Genomic DNA, 15,242 nt, shown 5'->3' on the forward strand with positions numbered 1-15,242 from the left:
TAAGCATAATTGTCATGCTTTAAAGCTGTTCAGATTTATTTTAGAATGAGAAAATACTAAGTATATTTTATGTGGCATACACATTTCAGGAATTCTGAAGAGAAAATATTTAAAAATTATAGATACAAATAAAGTAACACAATATTTAAAAATGATTCTCTTGAAAAAGATAATTTATAAAAAGTGAAAAGTTTAAGGTAATAGTTTACTTTTAAAATTATTAATATTGCATATATTAAAACTTAAACATAGATTTATTGTTCTGCTTGAATATTCATGGGATGAACATCTCTTTTTAGTATTTATATTAGTATATTTCCTAATATCTAATTCAGTTAGTTTACTATTACGAAGATTCCATCATTTATCATGCGTCTCTCTCTTTCTCTCTCTCTCTCTCTTACTCTCTTGCTCTCTCTCCTATTTATCTATCATCTGTCTATCTATTCAGGTTCACTTATGTACATCTGTTTCTCTTCTTGTCTGCCTTATTTAGACAATTTGAAGGGATTCTTGCAACTGTAAAAAACTAATATTCAAATAAAAGCAATCTATTTATAAAAATTTGGCACCAGTATAGGTTCAGAAATCCATGTTGAAATATTTTATGTGGATAAAATCACTTTGGTGATATTATTAGCATTGATTGGTTTGGATATAAGTAAAATGAACTTCAAGCATACATATATATTTTAACCAAAACTCTTCAGCTCTTACTTTTAATTAAGGATAGCTTAAGTAATGACTAGAATGCAATACAGACAGTTATCAAAGGTACATTTGAAACTTAAAAGAAGAGGAAAGAGTTGTGTTTAATCACTGGAATGTATATAAATATATGTTTTTATAATTTTTATGTAAAAGCTTTATTTAATTCTTTATATACAAATTATTCTTCTCTAGGCTTCTAGCTTTAGAAAATCAATCTAATGAAGTAAAACTAACAAAGTTTGCCTGAAACCAAAATTAATGTTTCTTTAACTTACCACATATTCTAGATTTAACTATGTATTTTCTTTCTTTTAGATGAAATGTTTGTCTAATTACTGTAATTAATAACTTGCTAGTAAAATAAAAATAAAAAACTTTTTCCTCTTAAATTGGTATGTATACATTGGGTAGGTGAGGGATGTACTCACGGTGACCAGGCGTGAAGCCCTTTAGTGACTGGAGTACAGGTAAGAGGCAAATTTAGTTAAGGAAGATGTGACAGTTTATGGAGAAGTGCCAGAAACTAGCCTCAGTATTAATTGCCTGGAGAATTGCACGCAGTGTGGCAGAGCTAAAACGTAGACCTCAAGTCAGAGATAAAAAAGGCTACGAAAATAATAACTCTAAGTTGAATATCTCATAGGCATAGTTCCACAGAAGCCCGACACATCTCAAATAATCGTAAGTATTTTTATTTTTAATTCACCAAAAATTATACAAACTTATGGTATACAGCATGTTGTTTTCAAATATATAAACATTATAGAAGGATTAAATTGAGTTAATTAACGTGTACATTATCTCACTTATATGTGGAATCTAAAGAAGCTGGACTCATAAAAAGTGGAGAGGGGAACAGTGGTTACAAGGGACTGAGCGCTGGGGGATTGGGTTGATGTTGGTCAAAAGATACAAACGTTCAGTTAAATTGCAAGAATAAGTTGAAGAGATGTATTGTACCATGCGATGACCATAGTTAAAACCAATGTTTTGTATTCTTGAATTGCTAGGAGGGTAGACTTTAGGTGTTCTCATCTCAAATGATTGTAATTAAACTACAGTAATAGATGTCTCAGGCAGAATTATAAGTTTATGTAAAAGGCGTTGATTTGAATCAAACACATAGAAATTCACAGTATTTGAGAAAGCTGACCCACCTGGAATAAAAGCAACAATGACTTCTTATGTTTGATTTCAGAAGCCTAATTTTTTGTATTCGGGAAGCAGAATAACTAAGCAGGTCATCCTCTTCAATGCACTCATGAGGTGGCTAAGGAGGATGACTGAAAAGAAAACACATCCAAGAAGTGGAGGCAAAAGTGATGGAGAATATTCAACCGGAGCGTCACTACATTCTTAAAGCTTTCTATTTCTTTTATTGCTAAGAAACTACCATCTTATGATTTTTCTTTTGGATGGCTAATTTCCAACATGGTTTGCCTGCTTGACTAACTCTCAGGATTCCAGTTTTGCTAAACATTATCTTTACTTACTATTTAGACTTTTCCTAGCTTGTCTCAAACAATGTGTGGTTTCATCTACCATATGCATGAGGTTGAGTTTCAAATTCAAATAGCTCCCAGCCAAACTATTTCCAACTATATATATTCACTTGAATGTTTAAAAAAGTACTTACTGTAAAAAATTACAAAATTACATTTAATATCTCTTTTTCTCTTTCCCCTTTTCCTACACACACACACACACACACTCACACACACACTATGCACACTCTTATCCACAAACTCATACAGGTATTGTACATAAACAGGCATTCACACACACTCAAAAATGCTTTTTTATCTTTTATTTCATTGAATGTCAAACTATTAAACAGGCAACTATAATTTTATCTTAAAAAATGTAAATTAGTTTTAACGATATTGTTACTGTGAATTTTAGTGGAATTGCAGTAACACAAATGGAGGTTTAATGGTAGTAGGTAAGAATTGCATTAAAACAGGAAAAAAAATGACGAAGTTACAGAGAGGAGTATACATGTTTGAAATGGAATTGCATTCATTATTTTAAAATTGGGAAGACGGTGATATTAAAAGTTGGTATGAAAAATAGGTTAAATGCATAAAATAAGATTTCTGACCACATGAATGGGAAGCAATTAGTCATAAAAATATTTCTGGGAAGAAATTTTATGATCTTCTCATAGCTGAGTAAAGAATATTATATTTATGCTTACATTATGCAAAAAAGGGAATATAAGTCTTCAAATAAAACATTTAAATAAAATCAGTCTATAAATTGTGGTAGCTGTTAGTAGCTATGTAAAAATTTATTTAATTAATAAAATGTTTATTTAGTGGCTTAGACTTTCAGGTTCTCAGAGTTATGACTGCTGTTGACATAAAGAGAAAAAATCAAATAGAAATTTTAAAATGAAAGATAATTGAATAATCTTGTCTAGCAATGATATTGGAAAATACTGTCTTTTGAAAGTTTTTATTACCCTCCTTGTCTAATAACTGATTTTTTGAAATAGATCATAAAGTTATAAATTACTATACCTTTTAACATAATTATTAGTGATACAGCATATTAAAAATAGAAAAAATTAAATATACATTTAGGAAAATGTAAAATCACCAGATTATCTTAAAGACCCATTTTTCTGTTTTTGATTCTCACAGTTTTTCAAAAGAAATGTATAGAAACCTGCAAAATTATGAGAAGAAAAAAATAAACTGTAACAAGAGCAAACTTTAAAATTATCCCTGCTAATATTCCTGTTGTGATTAATCATGATCTTTAACTGACCTGTCAAACATGGCCAAATGTAAGATATAATATGGCTTCCAACTTTTATAGATACTTCAAAATACACTAGTTTCTCCAGAGGAAATTTGTAGCATTTTAAAAAACACTCACTTCATAGGTTTTTGCAAAAACATTATGATCATATCACTATATGCAGAAAAAGCATTTCATAAAATACAACACCCAATTGTGATAATTCTCAATAAACTGGGAATAGAGAACTTCCTTAGCCAGAAATAGAATATTTACAAAATCCCTATAGCTAACTTTATTCTTAATGTTGAGAAACTTGAAGCTCCCCTACTAAGATTCAGAGAAAGGCAAGGATGTCTTCTTCTCACCACAGCTTTTCAATATCATACTGAAAGTTCTAGCTAATGCAATAAGAAAGGAAACAAAATGTATAAGTATTGAGAAAAAAGAAATAAGCCTATTTTTGTTTAAAGATGGCAAGACTATCCATGTAAAAAACCTAAAGGAATCAACAACTACAACAAATAACTTCTGGAACTAGCAAACAATTATAGCAAGGTTGCTGATTACAAGTCTAATGTACAAATGTCAGTTTATTTTTTATAGACCAGCCATGAACAGTTAAATTTGAAATTAAAAAAACAGAAATAACATTACTTTTATATTAACTTCCCCCAAAATGGAATACTTTAGGTATAAATTGAACAAAATATGTACAAGCTTTATACAAAAAAACTATAAAATTCTGATGAGTTAAACAGAAAAGGACCAAATAAATGGAAACATCCCATGCTGATAAATCAGAAGACTCAATATTGGCAATATGTCATTTCTTCCCAATTTGGTCTATAGATTCAATAAAATTCCAATCACATTCCAGTAATGTATGTTGTGGACACTAGCAAGCTAATTCTAAAGTTTATATGGAGCGGCAAAAAACACAGAATAGCCAAAGCAATATTGATTGATAAGAATAAATTGAAGGACTGTCTATACCCATCTCTAAGGCTTACTATAAAGGTACAGTAATCATGACAGTCTGGTATTGGCAAAAAGAGACAAATAGACCAATGGAACAGAATAGATAACCAACAAATAGACCTGCATAAATATAGTCGACTGATTTTGGAACAAAAAGCAATGCAGTATAATGTAGCAAAGATAGTCTTTTCAGCAAGAGGTACCAGAATAACTAGACATGCAAAAAAAGTGAGTCTAGACACAGATCTTACACCCTCCACAAAAATTAACCCAACATGAATCATAGGATCAAATGTAAAACGTAAAACTATAAAACTAAGAGGTAACAAAGGAGAAAATCTACATGATCATCAGTATGGAAATAACGTTTTAGGAAGACCACCAAAGCCATGATCCCAGAAAGAAATCAATCATTAAGCCAGCCATTGAAAACTTCTGCTCTGCAGAAAACAAAGTCAAGAGAATGAAGAGGAATGCCACAGACTGGGAGAAAATGTTTGCAAAAGATAAATCTGATTAAGGGGAGTTGTGTAGAATTTACAAAGTACCCTTAAACCCCGATAATAAGAGAAAGTCTGATTGAAAAAATAGCTCAATAACCTTAACAGACACTTCATCAAAGAAGACACATGCATGGCAAATTAGCATAGGAAAAGATGCTCCATATCGTATGTCATAAAGGAAAGGCCAGTTAAAACAACAAGATAACAAGATACCACTACCCACCTATTACAATGGTCAAAATCTAGAACACTGACAGCACCAAATGCTGACAATGATGTTGAGAAACAGGAACTGTCATTCACTGCTGGTGGGAATACAAAATGGGACAGTTACTTAAGAAGGCAGTTTGGCAATTTCTTACAAGACTAAACATATCCTTACCATATGATCCACCAATTGTACTCCTTGGCATTTACCTAAAGGAGTTGAAAACTTCCACACAAACCTGCACACAGATGTTTATGGCAGTTTTGTTCATAATTAACAAAACTTGGAAGAAATCCAAATGTACTTCAGTGGGTGAATGGATAAATAAACCGCAGTAAATCCAGACAATGGAATATTATTCAACAGTAAAAAGAACTGAGTTATTAAGATGTGAAAATACAGGAAAGGAACTTAAATGCACATTGCTAAGTGAAATAAGTCAATCTAAATCCTTTATATATTACAGGATTCCAACTACATAACATTCTGGAAAAGACAAAACTGTGAAGACAGCAGAAGAGAATTGGTTGCCAACAGATGACGTAGAGGTGAGAGGGATGAAAAGGCAAAGTAAATAGTTTAAGGACATTGTGTAAACTCTATATGTTACTATAATTATATATATGTGATATTGCAAATGAATATTACATTATGCATGTGTCCAAACCCCTAGGATGTACAACATTGAGAGTGAACCCTAATGTAAATTACAGCCGTTGGATGATGATGATGTGTCAATATATGTTCATCAATTGCAACAAATATGCCTTCTGGTGAGGGATGTTCATAGTCCCTCACCAGAGCAAGCTATACAACATGTGTGAGGTCACAGGCTACATGGGAAATTCCTGTACCATGCTCCCAATTTTGCTGTGAACCTAAAACTGCTCTGAAAAAAAAAAAAGAAATCTTAAGAAAACATTGAACAACATTATAGGTAATATCTTCAATGATAATTTCATAGAAAACGTGATGTTTTAAATAGAACCATTTTGAAGTAAAATTTATTAATGCACATCATTTGATCAAATGGGTTTACATGGTAGTTGATTTATAATGATAGCAAATAACAGAAAAGATGGAATGAACAGTACAATGAACATACCACACAATTAAATGATATCCCCTGAGGCCATTTTTATATAGACTTGGAAAAAGAACTGTACCGAGTCAATTCAAGCTTAAATACAAGAGATTGGCAACACTGGTCATGTGTTGCTTTTTAAAAAATTTAGGTGACAATTTTCAGATCTATCATGAAAGTCAAAAACACTTACCAATTCTCCCTGAGTTTGGAGGATCACTCTGGAGATGAGGCTGATTGATGTTTTTGGCCAAGAACAACTTTTTTTTTTCATCAATACAAATATCTGATTTTCTGAAATGTGTGAGACGTGAGATGTGTGAATGAATTCTGAATTGAATTTCCAATAATGTAAAAACATCTACGTATTTTCTTAGAAAATGTCAAGACAAAGTTTAACAGCCATCTATATTGGTAGACTATCTGATTTTAAGTTATACTACCCTCACACAAATTCCTATAGAGCAGTCAGAATGGATTTATTGCATAATAAACCATTAGATAGCTAAAAAATCTCCAGTTGATTGAACTATTTCAAGTTTATTATCAAGATAGCATAAGACATTTTTCTTTCAATCTCATGATAGATAATCCTGCAGTGTTTTTCTAAACTTTATTTTCAGGTTTTAAATATGATTTAAAGAAAAAGATGAAAAAATGTTCGTTCTATCATTTTATGCTGAATTCTAATCATTCTTGTCTTGCCCATTCTTGTCTTGCCCATTCTTTTCGATATAGTAACAATAGATAAAGCACAAGGTACCTATCAGGCATTGCATGTTTATTATGTACATGTATTTTTCCAATAACCCTTTAAGTTAGTATTCTTATAATTATTGCCGTTTTATAGATGAAGCAACTTGTGAGTGTTATTTCGACTACCACTGTTGTAGATGAATAATTTACTTTTCCATACTCAAAGATATAGTAAGTGACAAACCTGGATTAAAACTAGTTATTTTCAATTCCAAGCCAATATACTATAATGCTTCCCACACAAATGGCAATATCACATATACTTTGGACCTTTTGAGTTCATATTATCTATATCAGTACTGATTTTGGACAGTGAAAAATAGTTATTGATTGCAATGTTATCAAGAATCCAGTATCAATAGTCTTTTAAAAGACTATAAGCCTGCAGTATTACAGAAAGACACGATTATTCAATTAATTTTATTCATGGATTTAAAAGCATTTATTTGAATATTTTACTGTATTTGAAGAATTTGAACAATTAAAAATGCATGAAATTTTTAAACCTATAAATTGTAAGGAGAGATTTTAACATTTTATAAATCCAGTATCAATCAAAGGAAATTATATTTGAGAAATTAAATTTAACATCTAACAAATATTGGTACTGTCACTCATAAAAGGGTCAAATTACTTTATGCCAAAAAGGGATTCCTGGAGTCCATTATTCAATTTAATGAATGTAATCAAATGAGAAAAATAAAAGGTGTTAATCAAAGGGGAAAATTCTAGAAAAGTTTCTCTATTGAGGATGTATCCGTGGTCATAGTGACAAAGTTAATGAGATTTTGACATGTGGATGTTAAATCTCTTGTTAAGGGGGAAAATGTGTCAGATCTCTGAAGGATCTTAGCATACATTTGCCAAAATCGATGGTTGTAATACATAAAAAGCTTAAATTTCTATTTTACATTATCATTTATTTCTAAATGTAGCTAGCTTTATTTAAAAAATAGAACATTCACACATATACGTATGCATACATACACACACGAATCTCCCCAGGGGAACACATTCATTTCTAGCAGTATTACCAAGATTCAAGCACATGGGTAATGTGCTGCCCTACCAGATTGCCATTGCTATGATGTCCCCAGGAGACAGAAACTTTTCAGCTTCATCGTATTCTTACAGAACCACTGTTGTATATGGGTCTATTGTTAACTAAAACATCATTATGCAGTATATGGCTGTACTAAAAACGAAATGAATCAGGATACACAGGGTTTGTGCTACGAATTTAGGGTAATCTATTATTAGAAAAGCCTATCACAATTATCTGTTATCTTATTCTCTATCTTAGAGATATTTTGTCTTGGTTAATAAGAACGTTGACAGTTATGAAAGAGAAAAGTATATAATAGCAATTTAAAGAAGAAATAAAAACTAAATAAGCATGATATAGAGAAAATTAACTAGTTTTTTTAAAAAAATTTTATTATGCATTTGGAAATACAAGAATTGGAATTATCACTGTAAACTGTAAAGTAAAAACCAAAAAACAAGAACCTTTGCGCTTTGCAAAATGTTAATGGCAGCATTTTAAAATGTGGTCTTTCAAACCATTTTTATAAGCTCCTAGCCTTTAAAAAATTAAATATAAGCTCTCAGTTTTTATATTTAATGCTCTTTCCAAATTGAAAAGTAAGTACATAAACTATTTCAGAGTAGCTGATTTCAGGATGTTTGCAGACTTTTTTTTTTCTGTTATAAGACACTTCTAATAACCAATGTTGCTTATTACCATTATGAATGAGGGAAAATTATAAAATAAAATTTGTGTTTTATATCTGTATCTGTTTTCATATCTGATTTTTCTGAGGAGCCAAAATAGTGTGAGAAAAATTAAACCCTCAACAAGAAAAAAAAGGAAAAAAAATGTAGTAAGCATTTTGCTTGGGTGCTTCATACACAGTAGTCTTTTCAACTCTACTTTAGAGAAATTGACAATGAGTCACTGTGTGCGATATACTCACTCTGGAGAACCAGAACCACACCCATACAAAGTTCTAGGCTGAGAGCAGATTTTACTTGCTCTGGTGTCCTGAGCTCCGTTTTCTTTCTGCATTGATTCAGTGCCTTGCACAAGCCAGACTTTCACCTCAATTGTTTTTGCATAAGTTTAATATTTCCTTAGGCAACCTTCAGGCAAACCTGAGCTGCTTGCATGGTCTGCCAAGTTATTTTCTAAGACAGCAGTTATTATTTTTGTTAGTGCTCTGTTTACATGCCTGCGCAGGTTTTGGCCAATGTCATTTTCCTCATAAGCCCTGGAATCGTTTGCGGTGATTTTGCAGAATGCAGTAATGCAGTCTTTCACAAACATATATATTGTACCCAAGCAGATATAAAGATGTTACTGGAACACCTTGCTCCAGAAAGCAAAGATGCTTTCAAGAATAGGAGAGGTGTACCTAAATGTTAAAGGGGCTAATAATGTTAATAGGAAAGCCATTGACTAGGCAGTGATAATGGACAACATAATGGAATAAAAAATAGAAATATTTAGAATATATTGACACAGTCAAATCCCACCAGTATGCTCACATGGAAAAACTATAAATGAAAAATTCATAAAAAATTAAGACGGGTGACATTATTATTAGTAGTATACATCTTTATTAATTTGTCTTTATTTAAAAATAAATAATTGTATTAGATGTTTGTTCATTTGCTTTTTTGAAATGGAGTCTCACTCTGTCGCCCAGGCTGGAATGCAGTGGTGGTGCAATCTTGGCTCACTGTAACCTCTGCCTCCTGGGTTCAAGCGATTCTCCTGCCTCAGCCTCCTGAGTAGCTGGGATTACAGACGTTCACCACTATGTCTGGCATATATATATATATTTATATATATAATATATATTATATATAAATATAAATATATATACATATAAATAAAATACCCAGCCTGTATTAGGTGCTACAAGTTTATATGTGGTTCCGATTATCTCACAATGTTAAGCATTTGTCTGAATAAAATCTAAATTTTGGGAACAGTTTTCCAAGTAAAAAATAAAGAAGCCTAAACAAAGGGAACTGAGAATAAGCCAAAGCATCCTGAAAAAAAAAAAAAAAAAAGAATATTAGGAAAAAAAGAAAGGCTTATCAGCTCCATTTCTCAACAAGGTAGTCAGGTTAAAAAGTACTTCCCAAATCTGATGGAAGATAGCAACTTGACCGACTGTCAGAGAGAATACCAACCTTTGCTCTCACCAACTCTGCTTTCCAAGGTGACATAAGCTTTGGATCATCTACCAAAATGTAATATATGACGCACATAGGAAAGCATTATATTTCTGGAAATTAAAGCAATGTGTGAAATTAAGAAAATTAAACTTGGACAACATGGGGATAGATAGAAAAAGCTTCAAGTTAAAAAGACATGCATGAGGTTTGAATGTTCTTTTGAAGTAGGAAATGAGCTCTATAAAAGAGTGGCCTACATCAATGTTGTAATGGAGATTATTGAGAGAACTTAGAAGATACAATGAGGACTCATGTTTGACCTGGAAATCAGTTGATTGACAAACCAGACTGGGGTTTTTTTTTTTTTAATTTCTAGCTCTGCAATTATTATTCACTCTTTGAAAAGTGTGAAAAAAGTATGAAGATAACAAGGAAATAAAATATATGATACAATAACTTTAAGTAGTGTAGGAGTAAAAATAATATTCTATACTCATTCAGTAATTATTGTATTGTATGTCATTTGAAGCATGTAGGAGTATATGACAAAATGATTTGTTAAACTGTAAAATTAGTACAAGAAAATGTGAAATTACTTAAGAAAACTATTGCTATAAAAGTCAAAAAAGTGATTCATCATATGTGTAGACTCTTCATTTTTTAGAATAAATGTATTTACAGTTGATAAATTAACCATTAAACAAAGTAAAAAAAATCAATAACTGTCTGCAACAAAAGATCCTTGGATATGATTACTTATAGCAATGGTCCCCAGCCTTTTTGGCACCAGTGACAGGTTTCTTGGAGGACAATTTCTCCACTGCTGAGAGGATTGGGGGTGATGATTTCAGGATGAAACTATTTCACCTCAGATCATCAGGAATTAAATTCTTATAAGGAGTGCACAACCTATATCCCTCATATGTGCAGTTCATAATAGGGTTCCCGCTCCTATGAGAATCTCATGCCTCTGCTGATCCGACAGGAGGTGAAGCTCAGGTGATAATGTGAACGATGGGGAGCAGCTGTAAATATGGATAAAACTTCACTTGCTCACCGGCCGCTCACCTCCTGCTGTGTGGCCAGTTCCTAACAGGCTATGGACAGGTACAGGTCTGTGGCCTGGGGGCTGGGGACGCCAGACTTATAATACTTACTACAATTTCCTATTGTGTTTATGTGTTAACGTCACTGCTTTTTTTTGTCTAAGTGTCACATTTTTCTGTTTACTATTATTTCTGACATACAAGACACATCAATATATACTGAAGTAAAGGAAAGAAATTAATGACGAAGAGAAACCAATAAATTATTAAACTTCATCCAAAATGTTCCTAGAATGTAATAAAATTCTACAGACTTAAATTTTAAAAAGATTTCTGTTAAACTAAAAAAAAAAAAAAAAAAGAGACTATTCAAAATTATAGAGAAAATTGTCTGAGGATACCCCCAAATAATAAATTAAACTAGAAACATGATGCAGATTTGAATTTTATTTTATTTTACTTTATTTATTTTTTTTGAGACGGAGTCTTGCTCTGTTGCCCAGGCTGGAGTGCAGTGGCGCGATCTCGGCTCACTGCAAGTTCCGCCTCCCGGGTTCACATCATTCTCCTGCCTCAGCCTCCTGAGTAGCTGGGACTACAGGTGCCCGCCACCACGCCCGGTTAATTTTTTGTATTTTTAGTAGAGATGGGGTGTCACCACGTTAGCCAGGATGATCTCGATCTCCTGACTTCATCATCCGCCTGCCTCGGCCTCCCAAGATTTTACTTTTATTACTATTGATTCAGAAATCCTAAATAAAGCATGCATAAATCATGATCTTCACCTTCATCTTGCTCTTCTTCTAGCTTGAAGCCCCATAAAAACAGTAGGGGCATTGGTCTGGGATCCTTTGGATCGGTTGTGTCCTCACTTTACAGGGTCTTCTAAGGCTACCCAACTTTGAGACGCAACTTTATGACATACTAGGCAAGAATGGACGTCTTGGAGAAACACATGATTGCTTATTTACTAGCTTGGTAGTAAAACAAGTGGAAAGTATCTCAGAAGTCCCTGAATTTCTTACCAATTGTCAAATCTAGACCTTTGTGTCTCACAGAGATTAACACTTTTTTTTCTTTTTTTCTTTTCTCTTTGAGGCAAGATCTCACTCTGTCACCCAGGCTGAAGTGCAGTGGTGCCATCAAGGCTCACTGCAGCCTTGACCACCCTGGCTCAAGTGATCCTCCCACCTTGGCTTCCAGAGTAGCTGAGACTATAGTCACGTGCCACCACGCCTAGCTAATTTTTATATTTTTCGTAGATTTGGAGTTTCGTCACGTTGACCAGGCTGGTCTTGAACTCCTGGGCTCAAGCAATCCACCAGCTCCTGCCTCCCAAAGTGCTGGGAGCCACTGCACATGGCCTGAGATGAACATATTCTTGATTAGAAGTTAACATAGTAAAGCCACCAACTCTTGAAATTACAAACTAATAAAATATATTAATAATTAGAATTTTTAAAAAATTATTTTACTGAATAGAACGGGGCAAATATTTGCAACCATATATTCGATAAGAGTTGATTTCCGCAATATTTGAGACTCCTACAACTCAACAGCAAATAAATAAATAAAAATAAATAAATAAACAAACTTAAAAAAATGGGCAAAGGACTTAACTAGACATGTCTCTAAAGAAGATATACAAATGGTCAACAGGTATATCTATATCTATATCTATATCTATATCTATATCTATATATATAGAAAGATCAACATCACTAATCATCAGGGAAATATAAAGCAAGATGACAATGAGTTATCATCTCACAACTATTAGGTTAGCTATTATTAAAACATCAAAAATTAATATGTATTGGCTACGTCGTGGAGAAATCAAAACCATTTTCCACTGTTGTTGAAAATGTAAAATAGTGCAGCTGGTATGGAAAATAGCATGGAAGTTCCACAAAAGAAATTAAAAATAGAACTACCATATGATCTAGCAATCATATTTTTGGGCGTATATATAAAAAATTGAAATTAGAATCTCAAAGTGATATCTGCACTCCTATGTTCAGTGAAGCATTATTCTCAATAATATTCAAGATATGGAAATGTCCCAAATGCATATCAAAAGGTGAAAGAAAATTTGGTATACATATAAAATGGAATATTATTCAGCCTTAAAAATAAAAGAAATGGTGCTCTTTGCAACAACATAGAGGGACTTAGCAGATGTTACGTTACATGAAATAATCCAGTCACAGATGGACAAATCCTGCATTATTCTTCTTATATGAAGCATATAAAATTGTCAAATGTATAGAAGTTGGCAATTGAATGGTAGTTACTTGAGAATGGAGAAAGAAGGAGATGTGTGTTTTGTTCAGCAGATATGACATCACAATCCTAAGCTATTTTTAATAGTGTGGTGATGAACACATGAGTGCATGTATCTTTTGGTAGAATGATCTGTTATCCTTGGGGCATACGGTAGATGCCCAATAATGGGATTACTGGATTGAATGGTAGCTCTGTTTTAAGGTCTTTGAGAAATATCCAAACTGCTTTCTACAGTAGTTTAACTAACTTACATTCCCACCAAAAGTGCATAATTGTTCCCCTTTTCCTCTGCAGCCTCATCAGTATCTGTTGTTTTGTAACTTTTAATAACAACCATTCTTACTGGCGTGAGATGGCATCTCATTCTGATTTTGACTTGCATTTCTCTGATGATTACTGATGTGGAACATTTTTATATGTTCTTTGGCCACTTGTGTGTTTTCTTTTGAGAAATGTCCATTATGTCCTTTACCTATTTTTAAAATATTCTTATTATACTCTAAATTCTAGGGTTCATGTGCACAACGTGTAGGTTTGTTACATATGTATACATCTGCCATGTTGGTGTGCTGCACCCATTAACTCATCATTTACATTAGGTATTTCTCCTAATGCTATCCCTCCCCCCTTCCCCCACTCCCACTCCACATCAGGCCCTGGTGTGTGATGTTCCCCACCCTGTGTCCAGATGTTCTCATTGTTCAATTCCCACCTATGAGTGAGAACATGCGGTGTTTGGTTTTCTGTCCTTGTGATAGTTTGCTCAGATGTTGGTTTCCAGCTTCATCCATGTCCCTTCAAAGGACATGAACTCATCCTTTTTCATGGCTGCATAGTATTCCATGGTGTATATGTGCCACATTCTCTTAATCCAGTCTATCATTGATGGACATTTGGGTTGGTTCCAAGTCTTTGATATTGTGAATAGTGCCACAATAAACATGTGTGCATGTGTCTTTAGAGCAGCATGATTTATAATCCTTTGGGTATATAAATAAGTAATGAGATGGCTGGGTCAAATGGTATTTCTAGTTTTAGATCCTTGAGGAATTGCCACACTGTCTTCCACAATGGTTGAACTAGTTTACAGTCCCACCAACAGTGTAAAAGTGTTCCTATTTCTCCACATCCTCTCCAGCACTTGTTGTTTCCTGACTTTTTAATGAGCGCCATTCTAACTGGTGTGAGATGGTATCTCATTGTGGTTTTGATTTGCATTTCTCTGATGGCCAGTGATGATGAGCATTTTTTCATGTGTCTGTTGGCTGCATAAATGTCTTCTTTTGAGAAGTGTCTGTTCATATCCTTTGTCCACTTTTTGGTGGGGTTTTTCTTGTAAATTGGTTTAAGTTCTTTGTAGATTCTTGATATTAGCCCTTTGTCAGATGGGTAGATTGCCAAAATTTTCTCCCATTCTGTAGGTTGCCTGTTCACTCTGATGGTAGCACTTCTAGTTAAGTATTGTAGGATTTAAGAAGATACATCTCATGTTAAAAACTTTTAACACACAGGCACACACACACACACACACACACATGCAAACATAAAGCAAAGGAGCACAAGAATACACTCAGTATTGAACAAGTTTACCATCTAGAATATGGTGACAGTAATGCAAATGTATACATATGTCCAAACTCCCCAAATTGTATGCATTACTTATGTGCAGTTTCAAGAATTTCCTGGGAAACACTGAAAAAAAAAGAGTAACAAGGGAGAAATTATCCTGAAGATAT

The 15,242-nt window shown here is 33.1% G+C and overlaps 1 protein-coding gene across 2 annotated transcripts in view; it reads right to left on the minus strand.

The window, feature by feature from the left end:
* Positions 1-15,242, minus strand: part of LOC130541532 (uncharacterized) — a 134,373-nt gene that overhangs the window by 13,950 nt on the left and 105,181 nt on the right. The window contains exons 2-4 of one of the 2 annotated variants that reach the window (XM_057302312.2): positions 6,426-6,526; positions 5,164-5,245; positions 1,934-1,994 (exon numbers count right to left, since the gene is read on the minus strand). The exons of the other annotated variant lie outside the window; for it this stretch is intronic. Coding sequence (XP_057158295.1) covers positions 1,982-1,994; positions 5,164-5,245; positions 6,426-6,526 — 196 coding nt within the window. The 3' untranslated portion in view covers positions 1,934-1,981. Of the gene's footprint in view, positions 1-1,933; positions 1,995-5,163; positions 5,246-6,425; positions 6,527-15,242 lie in introns of those variants that run through there. 2 annotated transcript variants of the gene reach the window in all.

The sequence above is a fragment of the Pan paniscus genome, chromosome 4, assembly GCF_029289425.2.
Source record: "Pan paniscus chromosome 4, NHGRI_mPanPan1-v2.0_pri, whole genome shotgun sequence".
Classification (NCBI taxonomy): domain Eukaryota; kingdom Metazoa; phylum Chordata; class Mammalia; order Primates; family Hominidae; genus Pan; species Pan paniscus.